Below are 25,461 nucleotides of genomic sequence, written 5' to 3' on the forward strand. Positions count from 1 at the left end.
TCTGCGGCCCATTCATCAGCACTGCTTTAAAATCACACAGAACTTTCTGTGCACTGCTGCTGCTGGTGTGTCTCTGCATCCTTCTCAATGAAGAAGAGTTCTTGCTGCTCACACAGAGTGTGGTTTTGTGTCGAGCATCAGCCCTTTGTTGGATATTGGATTGATCCCCCCTCCTTCTGTTTTGGGTATCTAATTTGGGGTTAGCTCTGCAATACAGCTCAGTGTTGAAACCTGAGTGAAGAGAGGGTCTGAAATTCTTCTGTAATTCTTGAAATTGAAAACATCAGCTTTTCTATTTGGTCACACCACATGGAAGGGCAGCAGAAACCAATTCCCCTGAGAGCAAAAACATGGATGATTCAGATACTACTGTACTGATCACTTTTCACAAGCTGTGGAGTCTCCTGGTTATTTGCTCTGTGGGGACGCAGTTTCTGCCTCTCCACTGGTGTAGGTGCCACCTGTAGCTGCTTGCAGTTGGGTGTCTTTTGGGCTGCTGGCTGTTATTAAGGTTTATTTGTAGCCTCTCGTGGTCATACACGGTGTCTGTGTGCTCTGCTGCAGCAGATGGGTCCTGCTTTCCGGGCCTGCCATGTGGGGCAGGCGCTGCACAGTCTGATTTCCCTTGGGCATAACCTTTGACTGACATCTCTGCCTGTTGCCATTTCATAGCCAGTCCTGGAAATGGTTGTGTGCCTGGAATGTCTGTGTGCCTGGACTAATGTGGCTTCTTGGAGTGTGCCGGATGCCTGAGGAGCTCTTAGGGCTGTTAGTCGTGCTGTAAAGCAAGACAAGCAGGATTTGGATCAGCCAGGATGGTCGATCTTGTGATGGAAATTTGCTGAAAGGAGTTGTTCCGGGTGTTAATTCTGCTCAGATGAAGCGCTCTGGAAGAGCAGTGGTCCTGCTGTTTGTTACTGTTCCCATTCTTGTATTCAAGCCCAAGCCAAGTTTTTTTGGGTTGACCCAACTTACTGCTCATCGCCGTGAGCACGAGGAGGTGATGGGGCGGTCCCTTTTGGTGGCAGCCCAGAAGCAGTGAGAGTTTAGCATCCCAAGAAAGCCAAGGCCAGTCTCGTGGGGCTGCTCAGGAGTGTGGGGGAAGGAGAGTCTTAGTTTTTGGCTTTGCTGTCTGCGCTCGCTGTCGTTCCAGCCGCAAGGCTTTAATCTCTGAAATGCTTTGCTGGGTTTTCGCTGTGCTCAGCTTGAATTTTTTCCAAGACATCGCTCTGCTGAAGTAGCAGAATTTGCCTGTGGATTCCAGTGCAGCGATCAGTCTGTGTTTATTGGGGTGATAAACTTCCCGTGAGAGCGAGGGTGGAGCGGGGCCTTTTCCATGTAGCTGAGCCAAATCACTCAGCAGCAAGACCAAAGCCGTTAAGCAAATTGAGATGATTTCTGCTTGCAGCAGCCTCCACTGTAATAAAGTGCTGTTCTCCAGAGGAAAACCTGCATGTGTCATGCCTGGATTTTCTTCCCTTAATTTGTTGCTCCTGTTTAATGCCATGGAGCAATTCCTAGTTTCAGTGTGGTTTCATGCATTAATTGCATTAAACTGATCATGGTTTGTACTTCAGGTTGTTGAGTTTACCTTTGAGTTCTTAAGATGAGACTCTGCTCTGCCAGTGGCTTTTCATCCTGCAGTCTTTGACTCCAGAGCTGCTCACCTGCAATACTGCACCCTGGCTTTGTGTGACCTTTCCAGTCCTCTCCTGACACCATTAAAAACCTGAAAGCCAACAGCCCAGACAAAAAAGTCCTTTTTCCTCCATCAATCTCTCTTGTTGACAACGTCCTTAAGTATTTACAGATCTGCTGGTGATATTTATGGAGTTTCTGTGGTTCACTGTGGCAATGGACTCAGTGGCACCAGGACACTTGTCCTGAAATAGAGCCAAGCTACGTCATGAATTATGCAGATGGGCTGTGGTTAAATCAAATTTGATGCAGATTTTCTTAGGCTGACCCTTTTCATTGTTCTGAATGGGTCTGGAGCTGCCTGTATCTCAAATTCCATCCAATCTCATCTGCCAACAGACTCCCTTTAGTATGTACACCAAGCTCACAACTTCTCTTTCAAGCTTTGCCCCTTCCCAGTGAGTTGAGTTGAGTTTGAATGAGCTCAGGGCATGTTACCCTGTGTCCCTCCTAACTTCATTTCAGTAACTTATGTGGAGCTGAGGAGCCCTGGCTTGGGCTGGGAGGCTTCACAGGGCTCATCAGTGATGCTTCTTTGGGTCCGGGACACAGCGATGCAGCTCTGGAAATTAGAATTATATTACAGCAGTTTTACTCTGTCAAAGGCAGCAGGGAAGTTCTTGACTGCAGGGTTGGCAGCACTGCTGCTGAAAACCCTCAGAGGGAAATCAAACCCTAAAAGTACACCCAAAGCCAATAATGTCTCAGGATGCTTTTTTTCATGTTCTTTGGTACAGCCTCACCTTGTTGGAGCTCACGCCCAGAGCAGAGCCTTCCCAGAGGTTAAAGACAAGGAGAGTTCTCCAAGCTCTTGGCTGCAAGGCTTTGAGGGGGTAAAGATGAAGGAATTGGTATCCCAGAGAGCACTAAATAGTTGTGTTTCTTCCTTCCTGATGTGAAATCCCCACATTTTGTGTCTTGCTGCAATGGATCATCCTGGTTCTTATGCCCAGTAGGAACTGAATTTTAGTTGCAGTGCTCCCTCCTGACCAAGTGAGGCTGTAAATGTTCTCCTCTCCGTTGCTCTGGGAATGGGATCCTTCACCACTGTGAAGCCTTTCTGCAATTTTATTCTCCCACATACCTTAATTAGCACAGTCCTAATCCCAATTACTTCCTGATTTCTGCTTTTTGAGACTTGTGGTAGAAGTACTCACTTTATAGCTATATCTAGAATTTATAATGATCTCAGTTTTAAATGTTGCATAGAATATTCTGTTCTTCTATTATTCTTTGATTGTCTCTAAAAAAGTAGAGATGCTGATCTTTGGGTTAGAGGTGATTATGTAGGCAAATATTCATCAGACTTCACTGAAAACCCAGTGGTTCACCATGAGTTACTTCAAGAACCCTCATAATTATTCCAGCCTTCAGCACTAAGCTGATGGCATGAAATTGCCATTTATGTTGATTTGGGGATATTTGAAAGCATTTTGGAGCTGCCTGGATCACATGCCATCATTGTTTGGCTTTCTGAATTGCTTCTGCATCAAACCATCCTGTTTTCCTGGAGAATTTAATGGCTGTTAGTGCTTTCTAAAGCACGGAGCTCTGTTAGGAGCAGCAGCCTCCCAAAACCAGGTTGGGTAAATGTTTTACGTGGGACACAAAACTCTGGTTAGACAGAGAATTCCTGCAACACTCTGTAATATCCCATTAATGCATCCCGATGACAGATACCTAACATGATTCCCCGAGTTAACAAGATTAAAACCATCCTCTGGTAATCTTTGTCAAGCCACATTTTGTTCTTTTGGAGCTGTACATGGGAGCACAAGTTCTGTAGCATTTAAGCTTTAGTAATCTCAGCACCACATTTATGACATTGCTGGCAGATTGAAGAGTGCTGTGGATTAACAAGGCTTCCCTAAATCTGGAGTAGGACATGCAGTTGTTGTGTTGCTGATGCACTCCAGCCTTAAGTGTTTCCCTGTTCCACTGCCTGAGAACACTGCGATACCAAACCATGCACTTAATTAGTTGAGTATTTTGCTATTTCTATTATTGATATCTTATGTAAATAGAGGTGTGGGCCTGCACCTACTTAAAACATGCCATAAAATTAATGATCACGCTGTGTTCAGGTCCTGTGCTCTGTAATTTATGGATCTCTGTTAGTGGTGCTCCCCAGGCTCAGCCTTTACACTGAATAGCAGGATACCCTATCTTTGGGGATTCAAGCAAATACCTTGTTTTGACATAGGACAAACCCCCACATTTCAAAACAAAACCCTTCCATTGTGTTTTGGAACTGCTTGTGAGGTGTTGACTGCAAATACATATATTTTTATGAGTGTTACACAGTTGATGCTGGTGCTGGGATGCTGAGTGCTGTGCAGGTGCTGATTGTCAAAATGAGCACTTAGCCCTGCACCGAATTCCTCCTGGATGGGCTGCTCTGATTTACTTTGAACTCAAAGGTAATTTCAGGAGTGCTGTGCAGCTCTGTGAGTGTTCCAATACTAAGGCTGTTTTTTTCCCTTCCAAAGCCTTTTAGAAAGCTGATCCACCCAAAAACCCCCTGCCAGCTGAGCATCAACACTGTGTGCTCTTGCTGAGCTGAGTTGGGTGGGAAGGTGGGCTCTGGCTCCTACCGACTGGATGTTAATAGTTATGTGTGTGCACATATGTTTAATGACTATGATCACCTGTTTTTACATGGTGATGGGTCAAAATTTAAAGCTTTTCTCTATTTGAAAGGAAAAGGTTTTTTTCTTCCTTTCCCTGAGTATAATAGGAGTAACCGTTGTGTAAGGTTGTACTGAAAGACAAGGGCTGTGTATTATCTTGAGTGACAAAGCAGCCCTTTTTTGGCCATGCCTCATATTCTCCAAGGGCTATCATCTTCCTAACTGCTCTGACGAGTGCCAACGACATCTGGGCTTGTTCTCTGCCTGGTGTTTAGTGCAGCACAGGGAACTCTGTGTCTTGTTCCCTAAGTCCAAGTCTTCAAGCTGCCAAAGCTCAAGGCTTTCATGTGGTCGTGTTATTGCTCTGAAATCCATTTGTCTGTCCAAGGGTGTAGCTGAGCAGAGCCTGCACTGGTTTGGCCTTCAGTTCATTCACAGTGTGTGCTGGAACTTATTTCCTTATTGGGCAACATCAAACAGAATCACTCAAAAGGTAACAGTAAAGCTCTGCCCAGAGAAAGACGTACGTGCCAGAGGAAGGGAATTAACCTTGTCCCACTGACTGATTTGAACTCTGTTCATCCCTTCCAGCTGAAGGGCTTCCCCAGGTGTATTACTTTGGGCCGTGTGGGAAGTACAACGCCATGGTACTGGAGCTGCTTGGTCCCAGCTTGGAAGATTTGTTTGACCTCTGTGACAGGACATTCACCCTGAAGACGGTGTTGATGATTGCCATCCAGCTGGTGAGTGACAGTGGGGCTTCCACAGGGCCACTCGGGTCTGCCAGTCCTGGAGAGCTGAGGATGGGTCGGTGCAGTGCAAGGTTCAGGGCAGTCTGTTGCTTGGAGAGAGAATCTCCTTCTGTTACAGAGTCACAGGATGGTTCAGGTTGGAAGGAACCTTCAAAGATCTAATCCAACCCCCCACCATGGGTTGCTCCAAGCCCCATCCAACCTGGCCTTGAACACTTCCTGGGATGGGGCAGCCACAGCTTCTCTGGGCAACCTGTGCCAGGGCCTCACCACCCTCACGGGAAGAATTTCGTCCTTACATCCAAACTAAACCTGCCCTCTGTTTAAAAATGTTTCCCTTTGTCCTATCCCTGCCGGCCTTGATAAAAAGTCTCTTTCCATGTTTTTTATGAAAGAAAACTTCTCAGGTGTGAGAAGAACTCTTGCCTATGAAGGCAAGGTCAAGTTATGCTTATGAGAAACTCGCTCCTTGCGCAGCAGAACCAGTGACGCTGGATTCCTACGGACTTGTGTCCCATGTCCCCTACACAGCCCTACCCCGGTACCTACCCCAGCTCACTCCCTCTGTTCGGACGTCCCAGGAACATCTCATTTCTTACCCATTCCCCAGGACACAGGGAGCACAGCACCCTCCCACAGTCCTACCAGTTCTACTGGTTTGGTGCTACTGGGCCACTCACAGACTGAAACCTTGCAGAGCGATGGGAGCTGAGCTCTCCTTAGCCAAAATACCAGCATTGGAGGGCCCTGTCTTGGTCAAATTTGGTCAAAATTTGCCAATGGGTTTAAATTACTAACAGTTGGAGTATAATAGATCTATGGGCAACACCACAGAGCCCTTAATTTACCTGAAAAGGAAAGGAAGCCAAGCTGGAAGGGGTCCGTGTTGAATGTGAACAGTGTGAAAACTGAATGTCCTAAGGGTGAGGGAACTTCCCTGAGTCAGTAGAGCTAGTCAGTGATCATTTGAGTTTAGCTTTTTGGTTTTCAGCCTGTGGTCTGCAGATTCCCAAGTATATGGGTATCTGCAGATATCCAGATCTTGGATACTTGTACCTTGGGATCATTCAGATACCCCACAGCAGAGTAGGGACTGTGTATCCACATTAACAGCTCTGTGGATAGAAGTGTTGCAGGGAAGAGAAGATGGTAAGGGATGAGGAACACAATCCTTTCCAGGTAAACTGAAGTGTGCCAGAGCAGAATCTTAAATGGAAATTTGAGGTCACAGCAGCAGAAGTTTGAACAGCACCTGCCTGGTATTAGGTTCGTGCAGTTGGGTCTCCCAGGGTGGAGTGGTCAAGTTCTATTGGTTTTGAGTGTTCCTTCATCAGTGGAAAGCCAATTTATGGTATTGGTTTTGATTAAATCAAGTGGCAACAGCTGGCAAAGCCAAGGCTTTAGCTCATGTGACCTTTTGGTTGTAAAGAAGCAAATGAAAGGTGTAAATCCATTCCCTTGTGACTGCTGGGGAAATCAAGACTGTCACAGCAGTGTCAGCTGCCTTTTGTCGTGCTCCAGGGCTGCAGGTCAGCTCTGTGCCTGGGCATTCTTCATTGGCATCATCTGCTGACCTTGTACCCTCAGCAAGCCTGGAGCTCAGCAAGACACTGGTACCAGTGGGAAAACAGATGCTGAGAGTGATATGGGAGGACCCCAAAAGCAGTTGGAAGTGGAGGAGTTGATGTTCTCCCAAAGGACCGGGCAGCACTGCTCCTTTTGCTGCAGGGAGATGTTTTAGGACCTTTTCAGTGTTCTCAGGGAGGTTACATGAGCTGCCAGCTTGGAGTGTGCACGTTGAAGGAAACAGATTTATCATTCTCAGGTGTACCCCAGCACCTTCCAGCACCTTCCCTGGGCCTGGGAGACATGTTTCCCAAAGGAGCTGGCATGCACTTAACATGACTGGAATGAAAACCCTTCACTGCAGCCACAAGGCTTTGGGGGAAATTGTCTTGGATTTATCTTTTCCTGACACTAAATGATTGCAGTCACTGTGTCACCCTCCAGTTTGAGACACACATCAGAGAAGGGAAGTTGGACTGTCAAACTCCAGCGGTTCACATCCAGGAATTACATTTTGTTTTGGTTCTGACCAGCCAAACCTGCTTAAGCTTCTGGAATTCCAACCATGGGCATGAGAATAAAGGGTAACCACCCCTTGTTCTCCTCATCTTTCTCCCCTCACTTACATGTGATGATCCCTATGTCTGTAGGAGCATCCGGTCCCTTTGTGTCCAGTGGTCAATTTTTAATGAGAGACATTGTGGAAAGATATTTTTTAATACACATTTGTGTTTGGCTGGCCTTACTGAGCTTGACAGGTTGCATCATCTCAGGACTGCAATGGATCCTTTAATCTGAAGATGTTAAAAGATAGAGAAGAAGTTTCTCTAGGAAAAACAAGGACAGCGTCGTTGTTTTAAGGAGTGTGATTGCAGAAGAATTAAAATATAGTTTTATACCAAGAAGGCTCTCCTGGCCGAGGGAGATAGAGACTGGATGATAATGAGTCTTCAAGGAGAGCCTGCCTGGAAATCGTTCAGACTGGAGCTGCTTCCTCCATCCTCCACGTGCAGCCAAACAGATCCAGGGAGTGATGCTCCTGAATGAAGCCAAGCTTGGCATTTAAAACCATGGTCACTACGTCAGTCCCTGCAGCCCATAAATCAGGGGACAATGGGTTTTTATTCAGACTAAAGTTTTTCACTCTTGGCCAAGTCCAGCCTGTGCGATGCTCCCTGACAGCTCAGCAGGTCCATTGTGCCAGGCACTGGGCAAACACTCTGGATTGTGGTCTGGACCAAGTCGTGGCAAAAAGGTTTCTCATTGGTGACCATCAAAATTGCCTTTAAACAAGGTAAATTTTGTATCTCTGCTGATCTTGAATATCCCTGATATTCAAGCAGGTGATGAGTGGAAGAAGGGCTTGAATTTATCAGGAGGATCTAGAGATGAGATTGCCATTGAGATCAGCTCCTTAAGAGTTACCTTTCTGGGAGAAGAGGATTTGTTACACCTCCTTCCTTGGCAAGAGGAAGGCAAATGAAAGCATGGGTTTGTTTGGCATCTGGTAAATGTCACAATATCCTCTCATTTCTCTGCCGCAGCACAGGGGTCCTGCTGTGTGCCAAGGGATTCTCTCCCCTCCTGTGGGTTTCTCCAACATCTGAAATGGAGATTTGTGGCCCAAGGATGGACTGGGCCAGCCCTGGCCACGAAAATCCCTCTTTAATTCACAAACGGAGTCTTCCATCCACCCCCAGTGCTCCTGTCCTTGCTGTTTATCCAGTATAAAAGCAATTCCAAGTTAGTCCCAGCTCCTCAAGTGGTTTCTCTGACTATAGAATAGTTAGAGCCTGTGGTTCAAACCCAGAGGAGTTGGGCACTGCATCTCTGCATCCAGCACATTTCTAGAGCGGGAGCTCCCCTTCTCCCCTCCTTCAGCTGTGCAATGGGTGTGAGTTGTGCCGAGGTCGTGCCACACCACCACTGCTCGTGTCTTCTCAGGCAGTGAGCCTGGGAGGATGATGTGGCCCAGATACTCCACATCACAGCAGCCACAAGCAGGGTGAGCGTCTTGTCAGGGGGAATAAAGCATGGAAGCTGCTCCAGGAAACATCTTTCTGACTCGGAGAGTGTCTTCCACCCGTCGTGGCTCTCCAGCATGAAGCATCCAGGCAGGTGGAAATAAAGAAGAAGGAATATGAAAGACCCCACAACATATGTGTGTGTGTGGTGAAAGCAGAAAAGGCAGGTGGAAGGAAAAAAGGCCGGTAAATAAGTACCTCTGAGTGCTGCTGCTGGTTCATCTAACACCTCAGCTGTCCGGGCTGTTGTCCTGCCTGATGCAACTTGCTGTGAGTTTTTTAAAGAACAAAAAAAAAGAGGCTCTTTTCAGGTTGTCTAATTGCTGTTGGGATTTCAACAACTGAGCTGCTCTGGTAGCAGGAACAAATCAAATGAGCCTGTCAGGCTCTACTTGAGAGCTTGTTACATGTGGAGAGGCGAGGAAGTGCTTTGTTCCACTTTCAAGGGTTGCATCTTCATTTGAATTGCCTCCCGAGGTATCTTTTTGTTTCCCAACCTGCTGCTGTGTCCTGTAGATGATTCAAAGCGTGAAGAATGGCTGAAGAGCATCTGCTCTGCTCTGCATCAGCCTGTAATTGATTGGAAATAATGGCTGTTAGCCGTGAAACCCATTTTCCCAGCACATTGAAATCAATCACTGCGTGGAGGGGAGGGGAGCGGCAGCACGTGCCAGTTCCTTCTTTGAAGAGCCTTTGAGCAAGTCCTGTTTTTTAATCCTGATTCACCTGCAGCCAATTTTTTCCTGTCTTCTGCCCTCCTTGTAGAGCTGCTTATTTTACAAGGAGTGCTGCCCCCTCCTGCCTGTTCTTTCCAAGAGGTGGAAATGCAGCAGGTTTTCCTTAAAAATCAGGTACCTGGTAAGGGTTTGGGAGCTGAATGGAGGGATCACACACATATGGAGCTTTAAGCCAGGTGTGGATCCAAGGTCTCTGAAGAGGAAGAATGATCTGTGTTTGCCCCGTGGATTGGTGTGTTGATTCAACAAGAAATGGAGGAGCAGGTGGGGTTTGTCAGCCCAACAGTGCTCACAGTCATGGCGAGCAGGGTAGTTGGAAGGGCTGATGGGGTGTTGGTTCTCTGTTGTTCAGCCTGGGGAGAGCTGGCTCAGTGATCCAGAGCTCCAACCTGTGGAGCTTTCCTGCTGGGATCCACTCAGAGGGGATGACCAGCTGGTGGCTCTTGCCTTAGACATTCCCCAAATCTGAGGGCACCATCCTGACATCACAGTGGTGCGGCACTGACCTCTGGGGACTGACACTCGTTAGTGCAGAACTGGGAGTCTGTGGGAGCTTTGTGGTGGTGTCATAGTATTGCAAGCCCACGTGCATGTGGGTCAATCCCAGTGGCCTCTCCAAACAAGCACCTTGCTTACCAAAGCCACCGTGTCTGACGGCAGGTGGGGCAGCTGTGACCAGAACAGCCTGAAATGGGGATTCATGTGTTCTCATTTAAAACCTAAAAAGGCAATTAGAGTTCATAAATTAAAATAAATTGAGAGTTATTTCCAGTTGGAATCATCTCTTAAGTTAGGGACTCAAAGGAGAACTGCTTGGCAACCTGTTCAGACATCACCTGCAATATATTTGGGTTCAGAAGCAATTTTAATGGTGAACTTCTGAACAAGGTGTGTTGTTGGAGGCCCTCTGTCACCTTGGAAGTGGGATTCGTGCCCTTTCACCTTACCTTTCAGTCATGCTGCCAGAACAATGTTCATCAAAAGCTGACAAATATTCCAGCTATTCCTAGTTGACAGCAGTGAGATTAATTATTATTTTAGTCAACTTTGAGGATCATAAAGCTTCTGCCTGCCCAGAAATCCCCCTCCATGAAGAATCTGGCGTGTCTAAGACAACATATGGGTTGAGGGAGGAAGGTGGTAAGACACAGAGCAACAAGGGAAGGCGGTGGGCAAGGGAAGAGCTCTTGGTAACTGGTTTAGTATGTTTAAAATCAATACAAAAAGGCTGCTGCAGTTCCCCATGGCTTCCTGCCAAGAGCTGCATCCCGGCGGTAACGCCTCATAAACAGCTTTTGCCATTTCCGTGGGAATAAAGTCAGGGAGCACAGCACAATAGCCAGGGAAAGGAGGGGATGAGGAATTCCTCTTCCATCTCTCCCGGTGGTTGATCTGCTCCCAAATAACCGTTTCCTTGTCGTTCTGCAGATCTCTCGGATGGAGTACGTGCATTCCAAGAACCTCATCTACCGAGATGTGAAGCCAGAAAACTTCCTCATTGGCCGGCAAGGCAATAAGAAGGAGCACGTCATCCACATCATAGACTTTGGACTGGCGAAGGAGTACATTGACCCGGAAACCAAAAAACACATACCCTACAGGGAGCACAAGAGCTTAACTGGAACGGCGAGATACATGTCCATCAACACCCACCTTGGCAAAGGTCTGTCTGCTCACGGGGAGCTCCAAGAGTCACAGAATCACTTAAGCTGGAAAAGCTCTCTAAGGTCATTGTATCCAACCACTCCCTCGGCACTGCCGTGTTCACCACTAACCCCTGTCCCCAGGTGCCACATCCACAAGGCTTTTGAACACTTTCAGGGATGGGGACTCCACCACTGCCCTGGGCAGCCTGTTCAATACTTGACAACCCTTTCAGTGAAGAAATTTTCCCTAATATCCAACCTAAACCTCCCTTGGCAAAAGTTGAGGCCGTTTCCTCTTGTCCTGTCCCTTGTTCCCTGGGAGCAGAGCCCGACCCCCACCTGGCTCTACCCTCCTGTCAGGAAGTTGTAGAGAGCAAGAAGGTCCCCCATGAGCCTCCTTTTCTCCAGGCTGAGCCCCCCCAGCTCCCTCAGCAGCTCTTGGTACTCCAGCCCCTTCCCCAGCTCCATTCCCTCTTCTGGACATGCTCCAAGTTGCCATGTGAGTCCAGTAGGGCTCCGATGGTGTCTTGGCTTACAATTCTCTTGCTCTTCAAGCTATTTGTGAACCTCCTGATGCTGCCATGCTGTTTACAGTTGTGAGGCTTTTTTCCTCCTCTTTTGAGGAATTGAGGCAGCTGAAATGTTGGAAGCCTCTTAATTATAGTTGTTATTGAGAACTAAATAACTGGGAGCAGCCCTGCACTGATAAAAGACAAGCAGGCAGGTGGTGATTGCCACACTAAATGATGGACAAATAGATTTTTATAGCACAGCACTGTCTCAGTACCTTCTAGTTCCAGATGTTAGAGTTGGATGTTCCCTGACCTAGTAATTGATTGGAGAAAATGAATAGTTTAACTAATTTTAAACCTGGCTTTCATCTCCTCTCCTCGCTGCTTTCTCTCATACCATAAGATTACATTTCTGTGGCTGAAAGGCAAAAAAAACACCTTATGAAATGTTTATATTCACTTAAATCCCTAAAAAAAAAAGGGGAAGATAATGGAATATTCTTTGAATGGCCTCCCAGTATTCTGGCTTCCACTTCACTTGGAGAGCTCGCTCTCTCTGGGGAGTAAGGAGGGATGAGCCCAACTTCTAATGCTGGAAAGTGAAGAAAGAGTCAGGGAGGGGTGGAGGTATGGGAAAGCACAGCGGGAGCGGGCTCGGAAGCTGCCGGTGCAGGTGATGTGGAAGGAAGATGTGTTTGTGTTTGAAGTGCACCACATGCCTTCCTTAGGACCCATTTCCCTGCAGGTTTTCAGCTCCCGCTGGGGCTCGTGCAGGGAAAGGGTCAGAGTCAATTCTGGGATTGTATTTGAGGAGGACAGGACTGGCTGCCAGCCAGGGAAGGCTGTCTCTGCCCAGAGGGGTTTTGAGGGGCTGATGCTTCACTGGTAAGACCAGCCCAGGCAGAATCAGTCCCTTCACGCTTAAAACTAAGGCTTCTAATTGCAGTTTTTCTGAGAGACGAGTGCACTCAACCATCTTCCTGAGAAGTTCATCATTGCACTGAATTACCCAGGACATCCTCTTTTTTTCTCCTTTTTATCAGGATAACCTGCAGGAACTGTCATCTCAGCTCCCTTCTCATGAGTGTTCTCACTCCCAGCATCTGCTGAGGGTTAGGTTACTGCTGCCTGTGAAGGAGTCACGCTGTGCAAAGCACTGCCTTCCTCTTGTGCAGATGATGCAGCAGCAAGCCCAGCTCACGTCTGTCATGGCCTGTGGGCTGGATCTGCTCTGGCATGTGGCTGTGGAGCACATCATTTGGTGCAGATAGAGATTTGGAGGCGAGAATGTTGCACCAAATCAGTCTGTGAGCTCAGCAAACCCAAGGACCCAGCCCAGCCCCAGTCCTGTGCTGTTGACTCCACATTTGTTGTTCTCTTCTATCCTCCCTTGGGTTTTTGGATACATTTTGGTAGCTTATTTTAAGGATGCTTTTTCCTTTGGCTCGAGACCACTTTTCCCCCCCTTCATTTATAATCAGAACATCTGCATGGCAACAGCAGCAAGTGTTTCACAGCTCTGGAAGGAGCTATTTTAGACCTGCTCTGATGCAATGAGATGCAGGAGTGATTGCAAAAGGGTTGGCACTGTGCAAGGGTAGTTCCCTGCAGCTGGTTGTGAGTATCCCCTGTTCCCATGGACTCCAGAGGAAATGATCCAGCCCCACATGGCAGGTGCACCATCGACACTGGCAGGCTGGAGAAGGATTGGGGAACTGCTTTATTCCTATGCAATTAAGACTTATCCCAGACAGTCTGGGCTGTTTGTCGTACAGCTCCTGTGTTCTCTCATGCCTTCCAGCTGATTTTGCATATTTTCTGGTTTTTTGAAACAGCTTCTAGGTGGTTTTGCACGAGATCTGAGCTGCAGACAGCGAGGGAACGTCTCTGTGATACCTTTATCTCAGATACAGGTGTGGCTGCTGAGGACATCTCAGAGCCATTTCTGCCTCTGCAGCAATGATTTGTCATCTCTTCTCTTTTAGAGCAAAGTCGTCGAGACGACTTGGAAGCCCTGGGCCATATGTTCATGTATTTCCTCCGAGGCAGCCTGCCCTGGCAGGGATTGAAGGTAGGTAGGTTTTGCCCTTGAAAACTTCTACTGGTCTCTGCCCAAAGGATAATCCACTGGGGAAACATCGACAAAACACAGCCAGAAACACTGTCCTCTCCTTTAGGTCCTTGAAGTCTAAGGACGAGGCATTAGCTTTAGCTACAGGAAAGATTTTAAGGTAGAAATATGTCACCTGGCACTTTGAGTTGCCAAACTGGTACAGTTTTGGAGAGAGGACTGAGCAGAGGTTCAGGGATAGCAATGAGAGCTGTGGTTGGAAGCTGCCCCGAGCTGGAGCACAACGGGGACACAGTGGTTGTTTATGAAATTCCAGTTAGGGCACACAATCCTCCAGCTGCATCTGAGATCTGTGTTTATAATGGAAGCAGTTTGATGAGTTTAGATGAACAGATGGACTTCAGCTTGAAAAACTGGTTTTCTGGCAGAAGGATTGAGCTTGGCTTCCCTCCAGAGACGCTGGACACTCAGTGCTGAGGAGTTTATGGGATGCCGTGTACAATGAGGAGGCCTGCAGGCAATTGAGTTACTGAGTGCCGCCAACATCCATCAGCTGAGTTAACCAGGAGCGAGTCATTTCCTGGCTCTGAAGCTCTTGGAAGCTGCATCTTCACTTCTCCATCACCTCCCTGATGGTTAAGCTGCTGTGTTCAGCTTTGGAATTGCAGGGAGCGAAGGCACCAAATCTGATCAGGATAGGAGAAGGTTTGTTAGTGAAGATGAGAACTCCTGTTGGAAAAAGGTGAGGTTTTTGGCTCAGGAGCTGCTCAGCAGGACACTGCGATGGTCAGTGGAAGCAGCTTGGGTGATAGACCTTGTTAAGCTCTTCTGTCACCACCTATCCAGAGTTAGTCGGAGCTCAGCCTTATCAGACACATGGCAGAAAAAGCAAAGAAAGGGTTTTTCAAGCATGAAAGGGTCATGAAAGAAATCAGAATGTTTCTGACTTTACATTCACGCCTCTGTGTGTTATTCTAGTACATATTTCTGGCTTAGCTGAACTCATCTGCTTTAAATTAATCCTGTAAATTATTCTGAAATAGTTCCAGGTTTTGACAAGGTTCTACAAAAGTTCCTAAGTTTGGTGCTGAACTTGATAAGAATTAGTTGACTCCTTTTTGAGGTCCAGGGCAAACTCGGGCTCTCCAGCTTGACCTAGAATGGGACAGCTTTGTTGCTCTTCTAGGTTTCCTCAGCTCACACTTTTGGTCTGTACTGTCAGTGCCATGTCTTGAGAGAACATCTGTGATGCTAATTAAGCTGCTGCCAGGTTTAATTGGCATATTTTGAAATGAAGGCAATAAACCCCATTTTTAGGGTGCAGCTGGAGCAGAGTTCTGTGCTTCAGAGGGGATTTAGGGGGAAATCCAACAGCAAACTGTTTCATTTCCTTGATGACCAGATGTTTGGTCAGTGCTGTCTCAGTGATAGGCAGTTTGGGGGTGAAAGGAGAGGCAGTGTGGGAGCAGCGTGGGATTTGGGAGAAGTGTGAGTGATGTAAGTCATTATCTGTGTGGTGTCTTTCTGTTACACCCAGAAAGACCCAAATTGCCCTTGCAGTGGATATATTTTGCAGGCGTTTGTGGAGGCAGCTCAGCTGCCAATGGCCCTGAGCCTGGGGGAGGTACTGATGTGCCCTCCCAGCTCCTGCAGCTTTGTTTGCTTCTCCCATGAAGCCTTCCCTGCACGGCCCTGAGGACTGCACTATGAGAAGGGAGCCTTGTAAGACACTAACAAGCGTCCTGCCTTTCCTTACTGAGGATGTTTTGAACACGGCCTTGGATTTTCTCTGCCCACAGCCCATAAAATGTTCCTGTCAGTGTAGTCAGGAGGCAGTTCAGCTACAAGTAACATCTCCTGATACCACCCAGAACGGGCATTAAAAACCTTGTTTTTCTTCCCATACAGCATGTCCTTTCTCACATGGTTGAACTCTTTCTCCACAACTGTTTTGTCTTTGTGCGCTGCAGGCTGACACCTTAAAAGAGAGGTATCAGAAGATTGGGGACACAAAGAGAAACACTCCGGTTGAAGTTCTCTGTGAGAACTTTCCAGGTAAAGCCCTCATGGGACCGTGTGAGTGCAGCTGGAGGGGGACAGACCTTGTTAAATAGGATGGTCCTGAGCCCCTCTGACAGAAAGTATTTGGATGATGTGTGTGCATCATGTTGTTCCTCAAGCTGGAAAACGACTGGAGCTGCTGCTATAAATTAGCAGGGCCTGAGGGCTTAAAATGAGTTTAACTCTTCCCATCAAGGAGCCTGGACAGTGCTCAAGGGCCTCGTGTAACTCCTTAGCTTCTTGGCTTCCTTCCAAAGGAGCTCCTCATTATTTTCCCATTCCCAAATGACTGTTGGATGTACCAAATTAATTATTTTCCAAATGCAAGGTTTTACAGGTTTTGTAAGTGTAGGTGGCCAGCTTGGAAGATGGAATGGTGTGTCTATCCTTGAATTCCACCTTCTGACAGCAGTTTTAAGGGGGTTGTTAACTAAAGATGTGTTTCTAGCCGAGCCCAACACCTTTTCTCCAGTTAAACAGGATACAAAGTTAAAGCCCTCCCAGGTACCCTGTGGCCTTCACAGAGTGGGTTTGGGGAGTTTTTTGGGTGTTTTCTGAAGTCCTGACATGAAGGAGAGGAAACCCACCACCATCTCCTGCTTTCCTTCCCCAGATGAGATGTCAGTGGCTATTTTATAGACTCATAGAATCCCAGAATGGTTTGTATTTTAAAGCTCATCTCATTCCACCCCCTGCCACAGGCAGGGACACCTTCCACTAGACCAGGTTGCTCCAAGCCCCATCCAGCCTGGCCTTGAACACTTCCAGGGATGGGGCAGCCACAGCTTCTCTGGGCAACAACATTTTAAATGCGTGTGAGCAGCCTGTTGGCAGGTTCAATGAGTTTATTTCTCGTTGTGTTTATTTTATACAAAGGTATAGAATAAAACCAGGTGTGGAGGTCAGATGTGAGGTAGAGCAGAGGTGGGACTTCCATCTTTGCTTGAGAAGTGTTTGAATTGTTTTTCATTGTGGGCTGTTACTAAAAACTGCTCCTTGTAGAGGAAAAGCCAGAGGTAGCGCTGGCAGCCCAGACAATTCTTGCACAGCGTGAATTGACCTTGTTTTCTAAGAGCTCATTCGGAAGATTCAGGATAAAAGCTGCTGCCTTTCCCTTTTCCCACAGAGGAGATGGCCACGTACCTCCGCTACGTTCGGCGATTAGACTTCTTTGAGAGGCCAGACTACGACTACCTGCGAACCATCTTCACGGAGCTGTTTGAGAAGAAAGGCTACACCTTTGACTATGCCTATGACTGGGTCGGCAGGCCAATTGTGAGTTGTCCCTGTGAAATCCCCCGCCTTGCCTCCCAGGGGCTGCTTCCACACCTCTGCCTCTTTGTCCCTGGTAATCCCAATCAATGCCAGTGAGTTTAGGGTCAAATCTTTTACTTCTCAACGCAGTGAAGTGCCCTGACATTGTTCGGGGGTTCTGTCAGTGCCTCAAAGTTCCCCTGAGGGACAAAGGCCCCTTCCCACATCTCCGGGCTTGCACTGGCAGGATATTCAAGCCCCACTTCCCCACTTGTGACAGTGAATATGACCAGACTGAATTCCCTCTAGTCTAACTCAGGATTGGAGACAACTATGTAAAATCCATTTTAAAGCAGGAGAATCATAGAAGACTCCTGTAATGGTCAAGTTCTCATCAGGAACGTACGGGAGATCCAGACAGGGCTCTGATGGATGTTCAGTGAATAGTAAAATCCCAGAATAGTTTGGGTTGGAAGGGACCTTAAGGCTCATCTTGTTCTCACCCCCTGCCATTGGCAAGGACACCTTCCACTATCCCACTTTGCCTTCAACACTTCCAGGGATGGGGCAGCCACAGCGTTTTGGCCAACCTGTGCCAGGGCCTCACCACCCTCACAGGGAAGAATTTCTCCCAAATATCTAATCTAACCCTGCCCTCCTGAGCTCAAAATATCTTGGCAGACACTCCACAGGCTGAACCAGCTTTGTATGGCACATGACAAGGAAATGCTGGAGTAACCAAGCTCCATTTAGCAGTTCCATGACTCCATGTGGACTGCAACCCTGATCTCATTGCATTGCTTTCTTTGTCAAAAACCAGTTGTACTTGGCCAAAAGCTGTGTCATGGGGAAATGTGGTAGAAAAGTCTAAAGCTCTTTGGTTTGGGTACTTCTGCTCATGACCTACCCCAAACAGCAGCAATGACACCTGTAAATTCGTTGTCTTCAGTGCTGAACTAGGTACTGCTGCTGGTGCTTTACTGTCCCAACTATATTTAGCATTCCCAATGTTTACTGTGCCCAAAACAGTTCCTGAGAAATCATTCCCTTTGTGAATCAAGATTTTCTCCTCATTTTTCTTTAATTACAAAGGCAATTGATAAAGAGCACCTTGTAAGACAAGCGTGCTACTGCTGCCAACCGCGGTGGTTGCTATGGAGATCTCGGTGTTGGGAGCAGGGATTATGACTTTGGTGAGGAGAGAGCAGATGAAGCTTTAATTTTAACACGTCCTGTTTCTGTGCAAGCGTGATTTTTACAAGTGGTGAGACGAGAGGATGAGGAAAACAAGTGTATATTTTCAGTTGTAATAACCCCGTGTGAGACACATTAGGTGTGATCTGACAGCGAGACTGACACCTAACAATATCTTCTTAATTAATTCTTATACAAGAGATTTGGGGCTGGTGTCCACCGTTAAATCACATGGCCATCAAATCACAGGGATTTTATAGCCCTGGCTGTAATTCTCCTTGGCTATTACCTTTGATGTTTTCCTGCTTCCTGACATGGTGGGTCTGTGCATGTGAGAGTCTTCATCCTAACCAAAATTCTGTTTTTCAGCCTACTCCTGTGGGATCTGTTCACGTAGATTCTGGGACATCTGCAGTAACAAGAGACAGCCACGTCCACCGGGATCGACCATCCCAGCAGGCCCTTCGCAATCAGGTGTGTTGCTCACGACGGCTCCGGCCCCTCCCAGAATTCCTCTTGCACGGAAAAGCAGATGCCATACAACATTACAGGTGGCTGGGACTGATTCCTGGTCATGACAAGGACAATCCCTGCTTCATTTTGAGATTGTGATTTGAGGAGAATTTTGTCAAAGCAACAGGTTGTTGAAATACTGTTGAAATACTGTGGAATTCCTCGTGAGCCAAGTGGATTCCAGTTTGGAATGGGTTGTTTGTCTGTAGTTTGTGTGTAAGCTGGTTAAGTCAGTGATCCAGCCCTGACCTACAACATTTTTTGGGGTGCTTGTACTCACAGCACATGGATGTAGAGTAGCCTGAGAGGTGTGGTGATGGCAGCCTGTCCCAGGCGCCCTCTGCCCACAGAGCAAGTGGCTGCAGTAGAGATCTGTGTCCCATATACACCCATGTATCCTTCTTGGAGTGTCCGGTTCACGGTGTGAGTGTTGCAGAGCACAAAGGACTGGCAGGGCAGGCACCCTTGGGAAGGCTGGGCATCATGGTCCAGATGAACTGCCATGATTTGAATTTGAATTTCCCCATTTTCTCCTTTCTCATTCTACTGCTTTGTTGGTGTTGAGAGTTTGGATTTTCCGTGTTAACAGAACTGCTCAGATGTTCAGTAGAACTCCAGCTGGGGCTCCTGGCTGGAGCTGTTGCTGCTCTTATTCCCAGGGAGTGGATCTGGGCTCGCTTTGCTCCTCCAACCTCTGTCCTGTTCAGCTCCTTGGCTGCTGGCGCTGCCCCCACACAGCTCCTCAAACTGGGGTTCAAGGGTGGAACACCACGTGTGAGGTGTCGTAACCTCTCTGGGCTCAGCTTTCCTTGGGCCATGAAGGGTCAAGCAACTACTGTAGACTAGGATATATCCCAATCCATCAGCTGCAGTCTGTGTGAACACCCCGTGTTGGAAGCGGGTGGTTTGCAGCACGTGCAGTGCAGTGTTTGTGCAGTGATTAGTGTGGGCTGGTGTGTGAGCTCTGCCACAATAATCTGCTTTAATAAATTCCCTGAATGATGCATTGATCCCCCAGTTCTGGGTGGAATCTCCAGTTGTCCCCATCGACCACAGACCTTCATGGTGTGTATGTGTGAGGCATCCTGTTTCCTTGACTGGACAGTGACACCTGGCTTCGTTTTCAGGCATTTTAGTTTACTAATTATAGTATGAGGTCCAAAGAAATCTGTGTTAGTCCCAAAATATGCAGGCAGCTTGTTCTTCTGAGCCACACAGATAGTCCAGATGTGGGATTCCACAGCAGCTTTTGTAATATTTTCACCTAAACATTGCTTAGGATGATGAATTATTTAATATAACACAGGGAAAATCAGGTTCTTCTCACCAGAACACAAACAGCTCTCTTCCAAGGGACATTCCTTTTAAGTCTTGAGCAAAGGATTTCTCTAAAGGAAAAAATGAGAAAAAAGAAACATCTCAAGCATGAATTGGAGGCGTGGGTTTGGGTCTCCAGATTTAATGGCCTTTTTTTTGTTCTTGGGTATAATAACTGCAGATCTCTTACAATACTTGATTCCCAGTAAAGAGCTGACGTGTGTGATGTCCTTTTTGTACCCCATTCCTCTGGGAAGTTAGGGTATTTAATCAAAGATGGGTGAGCTCTCTCCCCCATCCCATCTTTAGGTGCCAGTCTTGTCATGTGATTTGGAAGCTGGGAGGAAGGTGATGAGTGTTAGTGGGAACTCGGTGCTCCCAAGCTGTGTCGAGGGGGTTTAGGTTGGATATGAGGAAAAGGTTCTTCCCCCAGAGAGTGGTCAGGCACTGAACAGGCTCCCCAGGGCAGTGGGCACAGCACCAAGGCTAACAGAGCTCAAGGAGCATTTGGACAACGCTCTCAGGGACCAGGTGGGATTGTTGAGGTGCCCTATGCAGGGCCAGGAGTTAGAGTCGATGTTTGCTGTGAGTCCCTTCCAACTCAGGATATTCTATTCTATTCTGTTCTATTCTATTCTGTTCTATTCTAAATTTCACAGGCATCACTTCCTCAGTGTCACAACTTGGGTTGTTTTGGGCTCAGCTCAAGCTGACTTCAAACCCAATTTGTCACGTACTTGGCTGTAGAGATAAAAGAGACAAATCTTGCTCTTGTGGCTACTGAAGCCTTTCCTGGAAAATGCTTGCAGGCCCTTGGGCAGGAGTTTGCCTCGCCCAGGGCTGAAGTACCACGGTACTGCTTCACAGCCTGGGCTGGCCAAGCACCCAATGCTGTGGAAGAAGCAGCACTCAGGATCTGCCTTCCACCAGCTTGTAAAACCTTCATTCAAATTCTCCAGTTGTTCCTGTTCTTGTGACTTACAGCCATTAAAAAATATTCCAAGGGAGGTGCTTCTCCTTTGAGTGTGTCACCAAGGACAAAAAGCATGAGCAGTGTCTCAGGCTGACAGGAAGGATGTGTAGTAAGAAGATTTGATAAACCAGGGGATCTTTAAGGTCCCTTCCAGCCTAAACCACTCTAGATCCTACAACAAGACCACCTATACAGAAATAGCACCTTGATTTGGTGGCTGTTTGGAAGGAGGAGCAGCACCATGGATCACTCTGGGAGGGAGTCAGAGCAAAGGGAACAATAACAGATGTTTTATGAAATGCCAGGGAACTTCTCTTTTAATTTTCCTACTTTTTGGATGTACTCCTGCTCTAGTAGACTGACAGTTTACTAGTGGGTGTTGAGGTTTGTTCAGAGACTTCTGGAGTCTCTCTGTGTACCAGGTGTCTCTCTTTGGTTACTGCTTCACCTTCACTGATGAGAACCTGGTGTTTATTCACTGGAGCTTCTTGTTTCCTGGCCAGATCCTTGGTGTCTCATTCAGCTGAGGCCTGAGGCCAACACAGATTTGTTTGTCCCACACTTCCCAGTCTTGTGTTCCTCCCGCTTGGGTCAGTTGGGTTCAGGTGCACTGAGATATTCCTGGGTCTTAGGTGAGCACTGGGTGTGTTGTCATCAAAGCTGGGTGACCCACAGAAGCTTCTCGTGCAAGTGCAAAGGGATTCTTCTAATTAAACAAATAAAATTCTAATCATTTGCTTGCCTGATGTTTGCATCTGTTTGGGACAGAGAGGAAACTTGTTAGCAAAAGTTTCTTATCTACTTTTCTGCAGAAACCCAAAAAGCCCCCAACCCTCTCTCCAGTCAAGCAGGTGTGGTGGATGTTTCCTTCTGCACTGCACAGGTGAATCAGTGTGTGGAACTGGCTTCAGGTGAAATGAAGTGTTTGGCTTTGTTTTATGTTGCAAATTTGAGTTTAAAATTATGTATTCGAGGGAGGTTCAGCTCGTTTATCCAACCTTGCTGCCATGCCGAGTGCTCTGGTGTGTGTGACCTGACAGACAGTGAAATGTTGGCAGTGTGATTGTTGCTATGCTGAAATCCATGGAAATGAAGCTGTGGAAAGAAATAAGTTCTGGACTAGATCTTCCTCTTTGTTCATCAGCCAGAGGAGACAAAATCCACTCCAGCAGTGGATCACTGCAGCCACCACAGATGTAAATAACGAGGTGCACTTGGGAAAGGGAAATTCTAGCCCAGCTAGAAGTGTAAATGCCTTGCTTTTTGCAAAGAAACTAACTCACTAACCAGCACCCTTTTATTTCTTCCTCTCTTTCACCTTTTGCCCTCTCTTCTGTTTCTCTCGTGCCCCTGAACTCATGAGCAGGCGTCGTCAGATCGCCGAGGAGAGTGGGAGATCCAGCCGAGCCGGCAGACAAATACCTCGTACCTGACATCTCATTTGGCTGCGGATCGACACGGAGGATCAGTGCAGGTACCTCTTCCTCCTGATGTGTTAAACACCCTGAATTCTCCTCAAATTACAGCAAAGCTGGGGTTAGGAGAGTGTTCTCACTGGTCCTATCCCATACGTAACACTCAGGCCATGGGTTTGTGGGATCCAAGCTGTGATGGCAACTGTTGATGTTACCATTTTGATGAAGCTTTTCCTCCAAGTGCTGTTTTGAACTCAGATTTGTCAAACTGAGGACAGAAAGCAGTGTGTGTGTGTGTGTGTGCATTAGCAGGTCTGGTCTATAAAGCACCCTCTCTCCCATCTTGGAGGTTCTCTTGGGTGGTATGAGCAACTGAAATAGAGTTTGTTGGAGATAATCCCCATTAATGTGGGAAAAGAGTTCAGATGTTCCAAAGCAGAACAGCACCAGCGTGAGGGCATGGTGCCCCCAAGGTGCATCTCTGGATGGTTGCACTGGAAGGGGATGTGTGACAGTGACAGTGTTGGAGGTGGCACTACCAATAAGTTTTTTAATTCCTGAAAAATTCCTGTTTATGAACAAGGAATGAACAATGTCTTGAGCTAGACAAGCCCAAGAAGTGGACCCATGGGAATCTCATGCAGTTTTAAGAAGACCAAGTGCTGGTGCTACACCTGTGTTGGGGCAGCCATGGTATCGATCCAGGCTGGGGATAAACAGATGGAGAGCAGTCATGGGGAGAAGGACTTGGGAGTGCTGGTGGATGAGAGGCTGGACATGCCCCAGCCCTGGGCTCGTGCCCTGGGCTGATCCCACAGCATGGGCTGCAGGGGAGGGGAGATTCTGCCCGTCTGCACTGCTCAGGTGATGCCCCCCCCTGCAGTGCTGCCTCCAGCCCTGGGGTCCAACAGCACAAGGACATGGAACTGTTAGAACAAGTCCAGAGGAGACCATGGAGATGCTCTGAAAGCTGGAGCCCCTCAGCTCTGGAGCCAGGCTGGGAGAGCTAGGAGTGTTCAGCTGGAGAAGAGAAGGCTCCAAGGAGACCTTAGAGCCCCTTCCAGAGCCTAAAGGGATTCTAAGAGAGCTGGAGAGGGACTTTGGACAAGGGTGTGAAGGGACAGGCCAAGGGGGAATGGCTTCCCACTGCCAGAGGCAGGGTTCGATGGGATATTGGGAAGAAACCCTTCCCTGTGAGGGTGGTGAGGCCCTTGCACAGATTGGCCAGAGCAGCTGTGGCTGCCCCATCCCTGGAAGTGTCCAAGGCCAGGTTGGACAGGGCTTGGAGCAACCTGGTCTAGTGGAAGGTGTCCCTGCCCTTGACAGGGGGTGGGAACAAGATGAGCTTTAAGGTCCCTTCTAACCCAAACCCTTCTGTGATTCTGTGAAGTCCTACCTGCTCAGGTTGTCACCCAGGCTCACTGAGGGACCTTCTTACACTGGTGCCAGAGTGAGCTGGCTGGATGTGCTGGAGAGAAGGTGCAGGAATCACCCAAGCAAACAGGAACACTGATGTCGCTGCCTCTTTGGCAGAGGTTTGCTGTGAGAGCTCACTTTGCTGTCAGACACAGCACTCTGAAAATTGGCTCTGGTGAAATGGGAATTAGTACCTGGAGTGGGCCAGAGCTGAGCTGAGGACACGGGTAGTGCAGGATGTCCCTAGGGAAATGCAGATTAGGTTGAAATGTTTACTTTTTCCTGATACTTGATTGGGTTGAATGATTCTTTTGGCTAGATTAGTCATGTTCCTTTTTTCATTTAAAGATATTTTGCTGAGTAGCAGAGAAACAAAGACAAGTAGGAACTGATAAATATGTAGCTCTGATCTCAGACGTGAGCAGACAGGGACCTGGAGGAGTGTTCAAGGCCAGGCTGGACGGGGCTTGGAGCAACTTGGTCTAGTGGAAGGTGTCCCTGTCCATGGCAGGGGATAGAACGAGCTGAACTTTAAAGGTCCCTTTCAACCCAAACTGCTCTGTGATTGTATGACTCCAGCACTCAGTACAGAGTAGATGTTTTTATTCATATTTCTTAATGTAAGGGGAATGGTTTCCTTGTAGCTACAGCACTAATGCAGCTACCTAAGCAGTTTATGGGCCTCCATGTGCCACTGTAAGCATTAAAATTCTGCTTACATGCAGCTGAGAACAGGAAATGTGCTGTATGTGGCTACAGAGACTGGAATTGTTTCTCAACAGACACCCCAGCTCGTGCTGCACCCTTGGGGGGGTCGGCACCTTTGAGCCACCGGTTCCTTTAAGGCTGAATTTGCCACCTGAAAATGAGGCAGCAGCACATGAAAAGCGAGGAGGAAAATCAAAACCTTTTGGAAAATGGAACTGAACAAGTAGCTGAACAAAGTGTGGGAAGAGCCCTGGGAACAGCACAATTAAGCGCCAGCGTTGCAGAGTCGCGTGGGAGTCTGGAGAACCCGGGTGGGCCCACGGCATGATGAGTCTGGGAGAGGGGTGAAGAGAAGCCAAGGGGTTGTCGCTTGAGGAGAGCTCTGAGCATCACATGAGCTGAGTCCTGACCCACCTTGGCAGGACCCACCCGCCTTGGGGCCTGGTGGGCAGAAACAGCAGCTGCTGGTAGGACTGAAGTGTTCAAAATGAGCATGGATGGATGTGCTGAGTAGTGAGGGGACATCTGCTGCAAGGGCTCCCTTCCCTTCATATCTGGTGGTCAGGTCGTCCAGAGCCACCAGGAGTTCTGGGTAGCACCTTGACTCCCCCCTCACAGGAGATGCCTCCTTTTGCCTTGTAGAAAGGTGAATAGGAGGAGCAGGAGGGATAACCAGGCATCCTTACAGCTCTGGAGCCAGGAGCAGCTCCAGGTGCCTGTCCTAACATCCAGCTGGATTGTGGAAAGGCCAGCCAAACCTCCATCCCTTGCAGGCTTCCTTGGTGGTTGTTGTGGCAGTGAAGCAGTGATTAATCATTCAACTGCCACGAGCTGGGAGCTGGATGGTCATCACTGTAATGGAAATGCTGAAGTGAGCCATCATGGCAGCTGTGAGGCAGAAAGAGATGAGAGACCATGTCAATAGCTTTTGGGTGAGGACACACTTCCAAAAACCAGCTGTGTAAGGAGTGAGA

General features: G+C 47.8%; 1 protein-coding gene across 4 annotated transcripts in view; it reads left to right on the top strand.

Annotated features, from left to right (window-relative positions):
• CSNK1G1 (casein kinase 1 gamma 1) overlaps positions 1-25,461 on the top strand; it is a 102,742-nt gene that overhangs the window by 68,278 nt on the left and 9,003 nt on the right. For all 4 annotated transcript variants that reach the window (XM_032699621.1, XM_032699623.1, XM_032699622.1 and 1 more), the window contains 7 exons: positions 4,920-5,071; positions 10,836-11,070; positions 13,551-13,636; positions 15,607-15,691; positions 16,824-16,972; positions 18,515-18,619; positions 22,315-22,422. In XM_032699621.1, the coding sequence (XP_032555512.1) occupies positions 4,920-5,071; positions 10,836-11,070; positions 13,551-13,636; positions 15,607-15,691; positions 16,824-16,972; positions 18,515-18,619; positions 22,315-22,422 (920 nt within the window). The remainder of the gene's footprint in view (positions 1-4,919; positions 5,072-10,835; positions 11,071-13,550; positions 13,637-15,606; positions 15,692-16,823; positions 16,973-18,514; positions 18,620-22,314; positions 22,423-25,461) is intronic.

This window comes from Chiroxiphia lanceolata, chromosome 12, assembly GCF_009829145.1.
Source record: "Chiroxiphia lanceolata isolate bChiLan1 chromosome 12, bChiLan1.pri, whole genome shotgun sequence".
NCBI lineage: Eukaryota > Metazoa > Chordata > Aves > Passeriformes > Pipridae > Chiroxiphia > Chiroxiphia lanceolata.